The 18,071-nt window shown below is 24.4% G+C and overlaps 1 protein-coding gene across 1 annotated transcript; it reads right to left on the bottom strand.

The window, feature by feature from the left end:
* Nucleotides 1-33: 33 nt before the first annotated feature.
* On the bottom strand, nt 34-5,780 carry LOC110659525 (cuscuta receptor 1). Its single transcript, XM_058139242.1, has 9 exons — nt 5,346-5,780; nt 5,036-5,191; nt 4,853-4,927; nt 4,601-4,756; nt 4,428-4,502; nt 2,703-2,855; nt 2,484-2,621; nt 2,176-2,325; nt 34-2,085 (listed from the first exon to the last, which is right to left on the bottom strand). The coding sequence occupies exons 1-9, from the start codon at nt 5,755-5,757 to the stop codon at nt 128-130; spliced, it is 3,273 nt and encodes a 1,090-aa protein (XP_057995225.1). The 5' UTR covers nt 5,758-5,780; the 3' UTR covers nt 34-127.
* Nucleotides 5,781-18,071: the final 12,291 nt, after the last annotated feature.

Genomic DNA, 18,071 nt, shown 5'->3' with positions numbered 1-18,071 from the left:
AATTAGCTTAAATCATTTACAAGCGCCAGAAAATTCAAATACATCATTTGGTTTGGGGGAAAAAAACTAAATGAAAATAATTGAACACCGGAAAACATAGATCATCAAACAATAAACATGGAGAGCCTCAATTATGTGAAACTCTAAATTTGGAAAATAGGGGAGCATTGTCCACCACAAAATAGTAGCAATTGGTGAGGCTCATCTCTATGAAGTAAAACCATCTCCCTCGCCAATATGGGTTTATGTATAAAATTGCTGCTATTCCTAGCAACACCATGATGTAAGACACCACAAAGCTCACATAAAAAACACCCAAGTCCATGAAGCCATTATCTTCTTTTTCTCCTGTTGAAGTTCTTGGTGGTGATGGAGATGTGTTGTAGCAACTCTTTGGCAGTGGTGGTCCGCAAAGGAAGGGATTTCCCTCATAGCTACTTTGTTCAAATGTTGCAAATTGTGCAACTCTCTCAGGTGTTTTTCCAGATAGGTTGTTGTGTGCTACACTGAATACAGCTAGAGAATATAGCTGAATAAGTTGAGGAATTTTTCCATCCAAATTGTTATAAGAAAGATCCAAACTCTCAATTTGCTTGAGGTTTGAAAATGTTGGTGGGATTGGTCCAACCAATTTGTTGTGGGACAAATTCAACACCTTGATCATGCCAAGATTTCCAATTTCAGGAGGAATCTCACCTGTCAAATTGTTGCAAGAGAGATCGATTCCAGAGAAATAGAGGAGGATTCTTGGTTGGTAAAAATAGAAATTATTCTTGGTTGTAAACTCCACAGGTTGTTCAGGTCGTACACCAGATATTGGAGCTAACCAATCATCATTTCTAGATCTTAGGCAATAAGGAATATGACCAGAAAGATTGTTATGAGAAAGATCAATCAAGTGTAACTTATCCAACTTGCATAGCTGAAGAGGGATTTCACCTTCAAAATGATTATGACTCAAGAGAATATAGCCCAATGGAATCTTGCCAATCCAATTCGGAATGTGTCCTATCAAGTTATTATGACCGAGATCTAACACTAGCAACGAAAGGCAATTATAGAATGAATCCATTAACAATCCCTGTAGCCTATTTTTAGACAAATGGACTTCTGTTATACCTAGAGAGCAGAAATTGGATGGCAAACTTCCAGAAATGTAATTCTGTGAAAGATCCAAAATTTGAAGAGAAGACATATTCCTCATCCAATTAGGAATCTTACCAGAGAGATTATTATAACTGGCATCCAATACTCTCAAGTTATTACAATTAGAAAGGCTATTTGGGATGCTTCCAGTGAAACTGTTGTTTGAAAGTATGAGTTCATGTAATGAGACACAACCCATGGTTAAGTTTGATATACTACCTGATAATCTATTGTTGGATAAGTCTAACATTCCCAATAAGCTCATATTTCCAAATGAATAGGGAATACTACCATTGAAACCATTTCCCGACATGTATAAATATATCAATTTTGGCAGATATGTTCCGATCTCTACTGGAATTGAGCCATTGAAGCAATTGTCTGAGATATCTAATCTTGACAAATTCATATGAGAATGGAGTGGCAGTTGGAGAGGCCCTGAGAGAGAATTGTTGACCAAGTAAAGTGTTACTAGTTTTGTGTTGTTCTGTATCAACCAATACGGAAACACATCTCTCATTTGAATGTGTGATAGATCAACAAATTGTAGGTTATGCTGATGATGTAGGAATTTGGGGAATGCTCCACAATACCCACCACCAGATAAATCAAGCCACTCTAATTGAAACCTTGGCTTCAAATATTGGTGATTTTTTTCTACAAATATCTTGCTACCGCTATTACCCAGGTACTTGAGTTTTGAATGGTTGAAAAATGGACTTAATGAGATTGGGATTTGGAAAAGATTGTATGAGAGAGTTAGATATTTGAGACTTGTTAAACTTCTCAGGGGAGATAAAGAGATGTTTCCAATAAAATGATTTTCAGAGAGATCTAACTGTTGAAGGGATGTCAAATTTGCTAGACATAAAGGCAAGCTACCACTGAGTTCATTGTAGCTAATATCTAGCGACTGGACATATTTTAATTCGCATAAACCTGAAAGTTATTCATTTATAAAAAATTTTGTTAGAATATATAATTAAGATAAAAGAGATCTTAAATAAAAAGATATCATATCCAATTTACCTTGGTTCATGAACATTGTGCTATTTAGTTCACAACCCCGCATTGATAATGTTTTGAGGGAGGACAACACTCCAATTATTCGCAGAAAGTTACCGTTAATAACAGATTCATCCATATATAAATGTTCCAAATTCTTCAGACGTGTCAAACCTGTAATAATAATAATAATAATAATAAAATTCAAATATATATGGGAGAAGATAATAATATATTAGACTTGAATGTGAAGTTAAAACTCTTGTATTCTCCACGAAGTTAAAATGTAACCATTGTTCTTAAGTGAAAATGTAACCACGTGTCAAATTTACCTTGGATTGGTAGGGTGCAATTCAGTTGAACCAAAGACAAAAGCTTAAGAGAAGAGAGTCCTTCAAGACTTTGGAGGAAGTTTTCATCTAGAGAAGACCCATCTAGATATAACTCTTTCACATTGGTCACATAAGATCCTGCTTGTAAGGAGTAGCAAATTTTAATTTTTCATGAAAGTATTGCATTTGTAATAAGCATATTTAACTACTGATACTAACCTTTATTAAATAGTGTCCCTTCAAAATTACTCCAACTTAGATGCAGGATCTTGAGATGGGTCAAAGCTCCCAATGATTCTAATAGCATGCTTCTTCCTTTTATAGTGATATCGTTTAGATAAAGTGTGCTAAAATTTCTCAAGCTTTTCATTCCTACAGAGGAAAAAATAAAATAGTTTTTATAACATATTTAATATTTATTTTATGAAAAAATTCGTCGATTTGAGAATATTATTTTAATATAGTGATGTAATTGTGGACAATAAAATAATTGCACGAAAAAGTATAATATAGACCTATTAGCATAAGATATTTTTCTGTTTTTTTAAATAAAAACTTTCATTTAATTTTAATAAAAATTTAAATTATATTGAAGATTTCGTAATTCTGAAAACAATGCTACTAAATTAAAATATAATCATATTAGAATGATTTATAACCATTTAAAAAATATAATGAAATTATAATTTATATAGTAAAAATATTTAATAATTGTATAATTTAATAAGACAAACAAGCAATTATAATATCTTATGTTTCGATTTCTATAATATCTTATATACTATGTGCTTAATTATGAATTTGTTCAGTTGTGACTTGGGAAAGTAATCAATTTTTATTATGAGGTTGAAGAGCATCTCATGCAATTGAGAGTATTCACTAATTATAACTTTCAATCTTGTATCTAATCGATCTCGGATTACTTTAATATTTGTTATTATATGCTAATGTAAATGGCATGGAGACAAAGAAGAGAACTAATGAAATATTATTTTTATTTAATTTTATTGCAAAATACTTTTTTTTCAACTAATACTCTTTTCTGATAGAAAATTTTTTTTTAACAAATCCAATTATATAATATTTGTCTTCTAATAGGATGATGAATCGCAAAATCTTTTCTACTTATAATGAGGCAATTATATGGTTATGAGATGAATAAAGGTGAATAAATATCATTTAGTTCTTTATTTTTTTGGGTGAATTATATAAAAAGAATTTCATCAAGTCAAATTTAAATAATTTATAGATTAATTATTATTTTAGATTAAAATAATAATTTTTATTTAAAATATTTTTATTAATTTAATTTTAAGATTAAAATATAAATTAATTGAGTTAACGTAAAAGAATAGCTTTATATTGACTCATACGAACTATTGAATTGACCATCAATTTTGAGAATCAGTCAAATTTAGATATTTTAAATTCTATAGGATTTGAAACGAATTATTGGTTGAGAAGGAATTGAATTGATGAATATATCAAAATTTACCACTTTTAAAAATAATTAAAAAACAATATACAATAAAGGTATTATGGTCAAGAACATATGTATTCAGAAAATTTTATTAGAAAAATAATATGTATCGTATAAATATTTAAATAAGAGTTCTCACACACATAAATAATTATAATTTTATTTTAAAATTTTAATTAATAAATTATATTTAAATAAAATATTTTGAAATACGACATTTAAATGTAATTTTAATATTAAAAGGTATAAAGTAAATTAACCCAAATATTTACCATATGTATTTACTAACATTTCCTTTCTTACATGGAAAGTTTTTAGATAATAAGTTAAAGAGAAAAATCTCTGAATAATGATAAGGATAATACAGTAACTTTAACTTTTACACATTTAAAATAGGTTGTGGCCTTCGTAAACATATAATTGTGAAAAAAGTGAAAAAGGTTAAATTGATATGTAATAAATACCTCTTGAGCTTATAAATCTTGTAATGTTATTTCTGCCCAAATGCAGCTCCTCTAGATTGCTTATAGTGTCCAATTCTGACTAAGCAAAAAGACTCAAATAATAAAATGATTATGAATCATGAGCAATTGAACCAATTAATAGCTTCATAAAAAAAGGGGAGGAAAAATCTAACCTTTCAGATTGAATGGTCCTTTCAATAGATTATATCCTATCCATAGAGTTTTGAGAGATGAAAGCCCCTTAAGGAATGATAAAATGTCATTGCCAAAGTGATTGTCACTTAGATCAAGATCCTCCAGATTGCTCATATTTAGTAATTTTTCACCACCTGCATGTAAAAACACACACACACACATGTATATTAATTTCTTTTACTTATTTAAGAAAACAAAATAAAATATTATGCAGAAATAATAATTTATACCATGTAAAGATTTAAAGCCTTCAATTTCGTTGCCCCATATATCCAACACTTTTAGATTTGTTAGATTATTCAATTCTACACCCATGAGTAATAAGAAGCATTAAATGCAAAATAATAGGGATAATAGTGTGGTCTATGTGCTATGTGAGACACAGAAAGATAGAGAAGAATAGTTATATTCACCTTGAATATCAATTCTTCCTTTCATTTCATTTTCATATAGATATAAATATTTTAAAGATGAGAGATGACTTAGAGATGATAAAATGTTAGTGCTGAAGTTATTATAACTTAAACGAAGAAACTCCAAATTCTCAAGCGTTGATAGCCTTTCAAAACCTGCATAAAGAGATGTAAACATATTTAATAAAAAAAAATAGATAAAAAAAAAAGAAAGAAATGCTAATATGAAGTGCATTTTTGATGGATTTACAAATACTCATTCAATTTGAATTGTAATTAATTATAGTAATGGAGAGATAGACTAACTGACCTTCATTTTTAATGCAACCAACTATATTGTTACCGTGTAAATTAAGGTGCTTCAGTTGTTGGAAGGGAAGAAATAAAGAGGCATTTAGATACCAATCTCTTGAGGAACCCCAATCTCTTACATATTCAAGAAAGAGTTGCGTAACATGCCCTGTAGTGGCACTACACCTGACTCTTCTCCAATTACAGCACACAACATCATCAGAATAATAGTTAGGAGAAAAAGAGTAGTAATCATAACGATAATAGTAAGAAGAAAAGGAGTAGTAATCATGAGAATAATTGAGTTGAGCCTTGAGTTGCAAGAGAGCATTTCTCTCATGCTCCCAACAACCATTAGAGTGCCAACTTCCATGTAATAATAAAACCAGCATCATTAGTAATGCCCAACAAAACTCCTTAATTACCTCCATTTTAATGTTGTTTTTTTGTTATGTATCTCTCACTTTGATCTTATAACACACAGGCTTTAGCCTTTTATAGATATAGGGTCATGGCTTTGCTATTCATAATTAGATTAAACCATCTCATGAAAAAATAGTGTATAATTAATGTATTTTTAATTGAATGATGAGTACATTTTCAAAATTGTTGACCTGTTCAATGAAATTCTATATCATTAATGTGGTGTATATTTAGTAAGCATGTTATTTGGTTTTAAAGCTATCGTTTGTACCAAATGTCTTCCTCTTCTTCCACTTTATATTCATTATCAAATGCCATATTTTATATGGACCATCCATCTATGTTTTAAAAAAATCCATCAATGTTATAAAAATATGGACCATCCATCTATGTTTTATATGATGCTTTTTATTATTATCTTATTGTTACTTAAAATTTTAAGTTTGAAGTTGAAAGTACTTTTTAATAAAATTCTATGGTTTATGATTGCTTTTTTTTGAAAATATTTTAAACAAAAGAACATGAAATAATTGTGAATTATTAAAAATTATATATTAACAAATTAAATAAAGTGAATTTTGTAAAATTTTTGAGAAATTTATTACGTAAATCTGTATTTAACTTTGAATATATAAAAATTTAAAATGAATCGATATTTAAATTTACACGACATTTAATTTATAAATTAAATTACTTTTTAATTTTTTAATTAATATTAATATAAGTAGAAAAAAAATAACAATGTAATATAAATTCTGTTAAATAATTGACTGGTTCTCGGATTAATCAAACCCAAATATAAAGTCTTCTTCGTTGTTCAATAATTGTTAATTTATTATTAATATAGTACGTGTTTAGTGAGCGTCTTATTTGGTTTTAAAAATATCATTTTCTACAAGTCCTTTGCCCATCTTTTACTCTCCATATTCACTATCAAATAGCCATTATTTTCTATACGAAAAGCAACAATTCTCATTTACTTTATTATTTTATTATTTATGAAAATTATTATTATATATTTTTTTTTTGGTTCTTTTATGAGAGACCTTCACTTCAAGTCAATCCTATACACAATATACCTTCTATGTGTAAATTAAATAATTTCATATAAATTTTTTTAATCAAAGGAAATTAAAAAAGAAATATTAATTTATTGATATTAAATAAATTATTTCTAACATTACACACATATAATTTATATGTCATTGTCAAATTTCAAGTATTTTTAATTAAAAATAATTTTCATTCATAAAGAGCCATGTAGAATGTACAATAAAATTCTTTTTTCCTTAAATTTAAATATTATAATATAATTGTTCTCTCATATTAATGATAACTCTAATTTAAATTTATCTTGAAATCATGGCACTATTTCTCACCATGAAAATTATTAATAACATTACATCGATTTTTTTATTAGGTATCTTACAATAATTAATGCTATAGAATGTTTCAATTTATATGATATAATAAATTAACGATAATAAATTGCATCAAATTATAATATTACAATCACTTCAAGAGATGAAATGAGATGGTAAAAGTTATTTCTCCCTTAATTAGTGGTCTTGAGTTCAAGTTTTGAGTATGGAACACCTTTAAAGTTTAGAAGGAAGTGCTTTACTCTCTTTTGTGAGCCTGCTCGATATAAATTTGGATTAGACGAGCCAGTAAGCAACTTTCAGAGACTAATATATACATATACACACACACAAAATCGTTTCATCTTTCAATGATATAAAAACATCTTATTTTTAATTATATTATTCAAAAGTTTTTGTGTGTTTAGAAACGTAATTGAAATAATTGTGAATTTTTTTTAAGATTAAAAATTTTGAAAATAAAATAAAATTATAAATTTATAAAACATCATTTTATCATATTGATTATTCAAAATCATAAATTAACAGATTAATTAAAGTGAATTTTATAAAATTAAAAAAAAAATTATTGTATAAATCTCGATTTAAATTTTAAATATATAATAATTTAAAGTGAATAGATATTTAAATTTACGTTATATTAATATTTCATATTTAATTTATAAATTAATTTTCTTTTTAATTATAATTAATATTATTAATATTTTATTGGGCCTTCACTTTGTGTGGATTGCATTAAGCGGCTGCCATGTTAATTGTTTAGTTTAGTTAACTATTGATGTTGATACGGATTGATCTTTTTAACTTTTAAGGAGACTTTGGCTTTTTAAGTCAACTATATAAATTTTTACATTTATCATTTGATTCATTTTCTTATATATAGTGTATTTTTTAAAAATAATTATGATATAGATTTTTTTCGTCTATTTTTTTTTAACAATTTTGGATGATACATCTTACACAATAATAATAATAATAATAATAATAATAATAAAGTTGATTGTCCATGTGTTTTGTGATTTATTTTTTTTTTGTTTTAAAATTTTAATTTAATATTTGTTTTTATATTTTATATTTTAAAATTATATTATAAAATTTTCATAATTAAGAGAAATATAATATAAAATAAAATATATAAAAAAAATTACAAAATAGAGAAAACTAAAGAAATCGATTCACCTTTCAACGTTATAAAACTATCAACCATGCATCTATAGGTTCTATGATGCTTTTTATTATTATTTTAATTTTTTTTTATGTGTTTGTTGTATGCATAACTATATATAAAATTGTGACTTAAAATTTTAAGTTTTTATGTAATTTTGTGAAAATATTTTAAACAAAGGAATATGAAATAATTGTGAATGATGGTTTTTTAAGTTTAAAAGTTTTGAAAGAAACTAAATTATAAGTTTATAAAATATTATTTTATTAGATTGATTATTCAAAATCATAAATTAACAGATTAAATAAAGCAAATGTCATAAAAATTGAGAAATTTATTATATAAATCTAATCTGAATTTTGAATATATAAAAATTTAAGATAATAAATATTTAAAATTACATTACATTAATATTTTATATTTAATTTATAAATTAATTTTTTAAATTAATATTATTAATATTTTGTTAGACCTTGATTTTGATCTATTGTCTTAAATATGATGCCGTGCTCTTTGATTCAGTTTACTTTAAGCATTATTATTGATATGGATTGATCATTCATTCTATTATCGATCTTTTAATTTTCAAAAGACCTTTGGATTAATTTTCTTAAACAAGTCTTTTTCGTCTTCCATTCTCAATATTCACTATCACATGCATCATTTTCTGCAAGAAGTGACACGTCTCTTTTATTTTATTTTTTTATGATAACTGCTATTATAATGTTTTTTTTTTTTTTTGGAGGTGGAGATATTAGTGGGAGATTTTTAGGTCTTTAAGTTATTAAGAGGCGTGCATATATATAATACAATATTAAGAATATATATATATATATATATATATATATATATATATTTTTTCAAGTATTTTTAAGTAAAAATAATTTTCATTCATAAAAAGCCATATATAACATGTACAATAAAATTCAATTTTTCTTAAATTTAATTATTATAATATAATTGTGAATTTTGTTAAGATTACAAAAATTTTGAAAGTGAAATTAAATTATAAATTTATAAAACATAATTTTATTAGATTGATTATTCAAAATCATAAATTAACAAAATTAATTGAATTTTTTAAAATTTGAGAAATTTATTATATAAATCTCGATTTGAATTTTAAATATATAAAAATTTAAAGTGAATAGGTATTTAAATTTACATTATATTAATATTTTATATTTAATTTATAAATTAAATTTCTTTTTAATTTTTAATTAATATTATTAATATTTTATTGGACCTTGACTTTTTGAAATGCATTAAACAACTACTGTGCTGCTACTAAGTCATTTTACTGCACAGATTATTTAATATTTTATTTTAATAATATCGTTTAATATATATTTTTATATCTTATATTTTCATAATCATTCTATAAAATATTTTAATGATAAATTTTAAATATATATATAATTTTATATCAAGTGTTAATATATAATTTTTTATAATAGCAAACAGTATAATGTCGTATTTGAAAAAAAAAACTATGTATTTAATTTTAAAATTTTTAAATAAATTGATTAATAGATTAATAAACTGATAAATAAAATAGGAAAAAAAATATGTCACATGGCAATTTTTTAGCTTTTTTATTAAGTTCAGTGGACACATATATATATCATTATTAAAAATTCTTAGATTTTAAATATAAGAAATATTATTAAATAAATATTATAAATAATTTTATAAAAAAATAATTCATATTTTTTTAATTTAATCAGAATTTAATTAAAAAAGATTATTTTTTAGAGATACATAATATAACTAGCAGAATTTTATAAGGCCTGAAATTATAAAATTGGGAATTTTAAAATTCTTAAAAATGTAGTAAAAAAATTTTAGATAATTTTTTATGAGATAAGATTTTAGTAGTTGAAATTTTCTTATATGCCAAAACAATTATGGTATTCATTTTATTCACTGAATTTCTCTTAATAAAAATACCTCTAATAATAATATAGGTTATTCATTAAATTTTTCGTAAATAATTTTTTATAGATTCTTTCTCGACAACAATTCATGCTATAACATTTCAAGAGTTTAAATTCATTTAATAAAATAAATTAAAGATAATAAAATTTATCAAATTGCAATGCCACAATCGATTTATTTAAAAAGAAATTAAAAATAAAAAAAAAAACTCTTATGCAAAGTTTAATTAATTAAGAGAGATAAAAATTAAAAAAAAATAAAAAAATCTACAAAATAGAGAAAACTAAAGAAATAACTTCACCTTTCAATATTATAAAAATATGGACCATCCATCTATGCTTTGCGTTCTATGAAGCTTTTTATCATTATTTTAACTTTTTTTTTAATGCATAACTATAATAATTGTGACTTAAAATTTTAAGTTTGAAGCTAATAGTACTTTTTAACAAAATTCTATAATTTATGATTGCTTTTTGTGAAAATTTTTTACACAAAGGAATATGAAATAATTGTGAATTATAATTTTTTAATTTTAAAAGTTTTGAAAGAAACTAAATTATAAGTTTATAAGAAACTAAATTATGAGCTTAAAATTTGAAATGAATAGATATTTAAATTTACATTATATTTAATTTATCAATTAAATTTCTTTTTAACTTTTTAATTAATATTAATAATATTTTTTTGGACTTTGATTTTGCGTGCTGTTTGGTTTAGTTTACTTAATTATTATTATTGATATGGATTGATCCTTTCATTTAATTGAATATATAAAAATTTGAAATGAATAGATATTTAAATTTACATTATATTTAATTTATAAATTAAATATAAATTCTGTTAAATAATTTCTCAATTCTCCGATCAATCTAACCCAAATATTAATTCTTCTTCAATGATCATTTCATTTGCACAATGTATCTATCATTGATATATTATTAACTTATTCAATGAAATGTAGCTATCATTTATGTATTTGTATATTTAGTGAGAGCGTGTGATTTGGTTTTAAAAGTATAATTTTTTACTACAGTCCTTTGCCCATCATTCACTCTCTATATTCACTATCACATGCTATTATTTTCTATTAAAAGCAACACTTTTCTTTTATTTTGTTATTTATGAAAACTATTATTATATTGTTGTTTGTTCTTTTATGAGAGACCTTGATTCAAGTCAATCTATACACAATATATCTTCTGTGTGTAAATTAAATAAGTTCATATTGATTTTTTTTTTTTACAAAAAGAAATTAAAAAAGAAATAATACATATTATTCACTATTTTTTTTACTTTTTTTTTATAAAATTAAATATGAGAACTTCCTGAATTGAGATAAGATTCATAGATAACAATATTGCATAAGATTATGATCAATGTATAAAAAAAGAAATAGAAAGACATATGTGGAGATATATGGAGATATTAGTGAGAGATTTTTAAGAGATCATCATATATATATATATTTGCATCAAATTATAATATTACAAGGGATTTATATGTTAAAAAATAAAAAATTAATAACAAAAATATTTTATATAAAAAATAATACTTTCAGATATTAAGAAAAAAAAATCTACAAAATCGTTTCACCTTTCAATTGAAATCTATGGGCGCTTTGATTTTCTATTATATTATTTTATCATTTTTTTTTTGTGTTTATAAATGTAATTGAAATAATTGTGAACAATTTTTTTTTAAGTTTAAAAGAAATTTGAAAATGAAACTAAATTATAAATTTATAAAACATTAATTTTATTATATTGATTATTCAAAATTATAAATTAACAGACTAACTAAAGTGAATTTTGCAAAATTTGAGAAATTTATTATTTAAATCTCAATTTGAATTTTAAATATAAAATATGTAAAGTGAATAAATATTTAAATTTATATTATTATTTTATATTTAATTTATAAATTAAATTTCTTTCCAATTTTTTAATTAATATTATTAATATTTTTATTGGACCTTGACTTTGCATATATTGCATTAAACAGCTGCCGTGTTGATTGGTTCAATTTAGTTAGTCATTCCATTATTCATCCTTTTAATTTTTAAGGGGATTTTGGCTTTTAAGTGAACTATAAATTTTTAAATTTATGGTTTGACTCATTTTCTCGTGTACATTGTATTTTTTAAAATAATTATGATATAAATTTTTTTCTCCTCTATTTTTTAACAATATTGGATGATACATTTTACACACTATTATTGATAAATAATAATATATATATAAATAAAATCCAATATAAAGAATAATTAGGATCTAGGAAATAATATTATAGTGGAAATCTTAACAATCTATTTAACTCATCAATTCAGTGAATTAAAATTATGGGAGTTTTTGAAAATTTTGAAATTTTCAAAAAATTTATTATATTTAAATTCAGTGTAACGTGATTTATTATTATTATTATTTTTTAAATGAATTAAAAATTATACAATATAAGATTATCATAAATCATTATTAAACATAGTGTAACTTTCTTACTCTCCAATAAAATACTTATATTGTTATTATTTTAAAAATTTATAACTTACCTTTAAAGTTTTCAATCAAATATAGTGTAAGCCGTGAGGAGCAATTGCTTATCAAAACATCACTAATGAATTTTTTTTTTTTTTTTTTATAGAGGAAGGTTTAGTGGACCTCACAATAATATGCTCTGGTAGTTTTGTCATGTGTTGTGTGGCTTATTTATTTTTTATTTTAATACTATAATTTAATATTTATTTTTTATATTTAAAAATTATATTATAAAATAAAATAAAAATAAAAAATTTAAAAATATAGACAGCAAATTGAGCATTATTCCATAGATTAACAATAATTTATATATCATTGCCAAATTTCAGGTATTTTTAAGTAAAAATAATTTTCATTCATAAAGAGCCATATAACATCTAAAATAAAATTCATTTTTCCTTATATTTCAATATTATAATATAATTTTCTCTCAATTTAATGATAATTTAAATTTATCTTGAAATCATAGTACTATTTCTCACCGTGAAAAATATTAATAATATTACATCGATTTTTTTGTTAGGTATCCTTCAATAATTAATGCTATAGTATTTCAAATGTTTCAATTTATATGATAAAATAAATTAACGACAATAAATTACATCAAATTATAATATTACAATCAATTTATCTGTTAATAAAAAAATTTAATAAAAAAGAAAAATATTTTATATAAAAAGAATAAAACTTTCAGAGATAAAAAAAAAAATAAATCTACAAAATAAACTTACAATTATATGAGTTTTCTATTATATTATTTTAACTTTTTTTTGTGTTTATAAACGAAATTGAAATAATTTTTTATTTTTTATTTTTCAAAAGACTTAGCTTTCAGGTCAATTAAATAAAAATTACATTTTCTGTATATATTTTAAAACATTTCTAAAAGTAATATTTATTAATGAAACTATCATAATCGTGGCTGTAATTTTCTTTCCATCTACTTTCATAATCAAATGATATTATGATCTTTCACAAATTACAAGACTTTTTGTTATACATTGTCAAAGCGTGTAAACTAATTACAAAGAAAAAATCTCTTCCAAATTTTACCATAATTTTAGTCACAAATTTTACATTTTTTTTTTAATTTCTATGTAAATTATTATTGAAGTAAGACGACCAACTCAACCCATATTTTACGATTTGTTTGTTTAAAAGACCTTGACTTCAAGTGAATTGAACAAATTTGAAGGTAACAAACGGATTAGATCATGAAAATTTGAGTTATTTTTTATTCAAATCATTTTAAGTTTTTTTTTTTTAAATTTTTGTCAAGTATAGTTATTTTGAATTGTGAGTGAATTTATGGATTACAGATTTACTTTGAATTTAAGTTTACTATTTGATTGCCATACAAAAAGGAAAATTTCGAGTCAAAATTCAGAATAATTTATGGATTGCAGATTTTTTCAAATCGCTTCAAAATAATTAATTTGAATTTAAAATTTATCTATTTAATTTTGCAACAAAACATATGTTAAGATGAATCAAATCCAAATGAATTAGTTTTGGATTGTTAGAGCACAAGTTAAATTAGAATTGGGAGATTAGATAAAATAAGAAATTTAGTAGAATTTAAAAATTTTAATAATTAGAGTCTCACAAAGATTAGGTTATAGTTATCTATATATATGATTAGTTGGTTGGCCATTATATGGTAGAGAGCTCACGAAGTGGAGAGGTGTATCAAATTTAATGAGTTTTAGTTTTATTTGAGTGACTTGTAAGGGTGAGAAAAATAATTAGTGGTTATAATTATTTTTTCTTTATAGTGTATTTTTTGGTGGTTAAACTTACGCCGAACCATATTAAATTTTGTATTCTTTAATTTGAACAAGTGTGATTTTCACAATAAGATGATACCAATTGTCGTGCATCGTAGAATTGTGTAAACTACAAAGAAATAAAATAAATAAATAAAATATTAATATTTACGTAATTTACTCTTTTCATATAAAGCTATGTTTACAGGCATGCCATCTACCACTATTAATAATAATAAATAATCAATAACAAGCTCAAGTTATACTATCCATTATCCCAATAATCCTCACAAAAATTGCTCATAGTAAATATATTTAATTAGTTATTCAAATATCCTATAGACATAACCCAATATATTCACTATTATAATTATTACATCACAAAGTGTGCTTTCAACTATAATAGACAATAATACATTCCTCTTAGATTATGTTTTTTCTCCACCTTAGGTCGAAGCCCCTTTTCTTCCATGAGAATGGATAAGAATTTCTCATCAAAGGTAAGGCCAAATCCTTAGCAATTGGCAAAGCTCATTTTTTGCAATAGTGACAACTTCACTCTATAAGTTAAAAGTCAAATAATCTTTTTATTATTCTTCTATTTATTGTGTTAATTCCCTTAATCCTAATTTAATTATGAGTCTCACTCGAATTAGAAATAACACTAAAATAAGAGTTTTATTCTATATTGAAAATATTCCTTTATTCTCTTGAGAAATATTTTTCACATTTAAATTAGGAAAAAGTCTTACAAATCAACTAAAATTTTGAATCATCTAACCTCTTTCAAATGGTACGTTAACAAAACCTTGAGAATGATTTTGTACAATTAATTGAGATATTCATTTATTGATTCTGTAAGTGAAAAAAGAAAGCAAAACATTAATATATGCGCATAAATTTGATCTAGATCATATGTATTAAGCTTCTTCTCATTGTTTCCTTTTATGATTGCCTTTTCTGTGAAAATATTTTGAAAAAATGCCCATGAAAATAATTGTAAATTATATTTTTTTAATTAAAAATTTTTGAATAAATTAAATTATAACTTTATAATGATATATCATGTTATTGCGTTAGTAATACAAAATCAGATTAAATAAAGTGAATTTTGTAAAATTTTAGAAATTTATTATATAAAACTCTAGCTATTTAAATAAATAAAAAGTTTGGAATGAACAGGTATTTAAATGATTAAACTTGGCATCATGTTAATATACAAATTTTCACTCAAAATACAGAAGTCTATGTATATGTGTGTGGATTATTGTGTATTTTTTTTTTAATTTATTAAGTTTTATTTTAATTTTTAAATCAATATTATTAATCTTTCATTGGACATTTGTGGGCATGATTACATCAAACTGATGTCGTGCAGTTTGGTTTAGTTTACTCAACTATTAATTTTCTGCAAATAAGTGCGAGTATTGTCTTAGTCTTCCTTCCATTATTGATCCTAACTTTTAACTTTTAAGGAAGACCTTGACTTTAAGTAAACTATATAAACTATAATTATTATTAGCTGTAATTTTCTTTCCTTCTATTTTCATGATCAAATGATATTATGATCTTTCACAAATTACAAGACTTTTTGTTAGACATTGTCAAAGCGTGTAAACTAACTACAAAGAAAAAATCTCTTCCAAATTTAACGTTTTTTTTTTAATTTCTATGTAAATTATTATTGAAGTTAGACGACCAACTCAACCCACATTATACGGTTTGTTTGTTTAAAAGACCTTGACTTCAAGTGAATTGAAACAAATTTGAAGGTAACAAATGGATTAGATCATGAAAATTTGAGTTATTTTGGATTCAAATCATTTTAAGTTTTTTTTTTTTAAATTTTTGTCAAGTATATGATGTGGCCCAACCGCAAGTGCACGGGTCGTACAAGTAATATAGAAAAGATATCGTTCCCACGAGGAGTTGTGTTAATGATTGAATCTTTGATATAAAAAGTTGACTAGATTGAACTATTTTTGAAATTAAAGCAATAAATTGATGGGTATTGGAGTATGAAATCTATATGTGCAAAATTAATAATCTATCCAACAATGTATTAATTAAACTAAAATTGCATCAATTTGAAATAAGCAAGTTGAAATACGGCAAAATTAAAATGGCAAGCAATTAATTTCAATTAAAAATTAAAAATGACAAAAAGGCGATTCCGGAGTTCGGGATTTCATATTCGAGCTATTTTGAGATTTCAAATTGGTTGTCCAATCTTGTGGAACTTACGGGTTTTAAGGAGATTAATTCTTAAATCCTTTGAATACCCTTTCGAGTGAGACAAAGAGTGCCTTAATCAATCTAATCCTACTTTCGTGGAGTTAGAGTTAATTAAGACCCATTAGGTTCTTTAATTAATCTGTGAATCCTCTTAATCCTTAGTCTATTTCTAGATCTAAGTTAATTAAGTCCAATTTCTTGATTATCTATCACAAGGCCTTCTCCTTTCGGTGCCTCAACCATGGATTAAGAACATCACTTAATGGGATCCTACACTAAGCATGTCATTAAGCACACAAGAAATGAATAAAACTCATTAAAACCACAAAATATGGATTACCCAATCAAAATCCACAAAATATCTCAAATATTACAACCCTTACTCCAGAATCAATGTAAAACTACTCACTACCCATAATGTTTACAAGAAATTCTTAGTTTGTATGGAAATAAAGCTTTAATCTAAGCTAGGAAACAATAAACTAAACACTAGAAATGTAGGAAGAATGTAAGAAAGGAAAGAAATCTGCAAATCTTGGTTGAAAATGGTGTGGAAGGTGAAAGTGACTCTTTAGCTGCTGCCTACACCTCTTCCTTTTTCTGCTCTCCTCCTTCTTCCCCTTTCTAAAATGGAAAATGGGACTATTTATAGCATTTTCTGACATGGAGCCCTAAAATGGTGTGTTTGAGGAGGGATTTTTTGAGAGAATCTTCTGCCAGCTCATTAATGAACTCTTTATGGGACTGCATAAGTGGACTGCCTAAGTCATGCAGTCCCTTATGCAGTTTTCGGCTGGCTTCTGGTTCACTTATGCGAAACTGCATGACTTGGTGCATAGGTTATGCACAATTCCGTGAAAGTGCATAAGGGAGGCGTGAATGTGCATAAGCTATGCAGTCTCCTTATGCACATTTCGGCAGGTATTGGAACAGTGATTTTTCTCCTTATGCAGATCCGCATAGCTTATGCGGCAAGTTATGCACAATTTTGGTCAATGCATATTTCAGCTTGAAAACTTATTTTTGACATCTTTGGCTGTGGAAGTCACTCCTCAATGGCAAAATTTCTTTTCAGTCCTTCACAAACACCATTTTTCCTACAAAACAAAGTAAAAATTATAAATTAATCCAAAATTGACAATTATAAAAAACTAACTAAATAACTAATGAAATTAGCTAAAAATAACTAATAATAAAATAAAATGGCTATGAAATTAGACCTAAATGACTATGCAAAATGTATGCATCAAATACCCCCAAACTCAAGCTTTTGCTTGTCCTCAAGCAAACTTTAAAATGTGATGC

Source organism: Hevea brasiliensis, chromosome 17, assembly GCF_030052815.1.
Source record: "Hevea brasiliensis isolate MT/VB/25A 57/8 chromosome 17, ASM3005281v1, whole genome shotgun sequence".
Lineage (NCBI taxonomy): Eukaryota > Viridiplantae > Streptophyta > Magnoliopsida > Malpighiales > Euphorbiaceae > Hevea > Hevea brasiliensis.
Note: the sequence above shows the minus strand (reverse complement) of the source record. Positions and strands in the feature narration are given on the sequence as shown.

What these genes read in the sequence shown, in the direction of transcription:
- LOC110659525 (XM_058139242.1), bottom strand. Translation starts at nt 5,757, where the DNA reads ATGGAGGTAATTAAGGAGTTTTGTTGGGCATTACTAATGATGCTGGTT. An exon ending in TGGTTGCATTAAAAATGAAG is followed by an intron (nt 5,192 to 5,345) that starts GTCAGTTAGTCT and finishes CTCTTTATGCAG; the next exon opens with GTTTTGAAAGGCTATCAACG. An exon ending in AGGAAGAATTGATATTCAAG is followed by an intron (nt 4,928 to 5,035) that starts GTGAATATAACT and finishes TCATGGGTGTAG; the next exon opens with AATTGAATAATCTAACAAAT.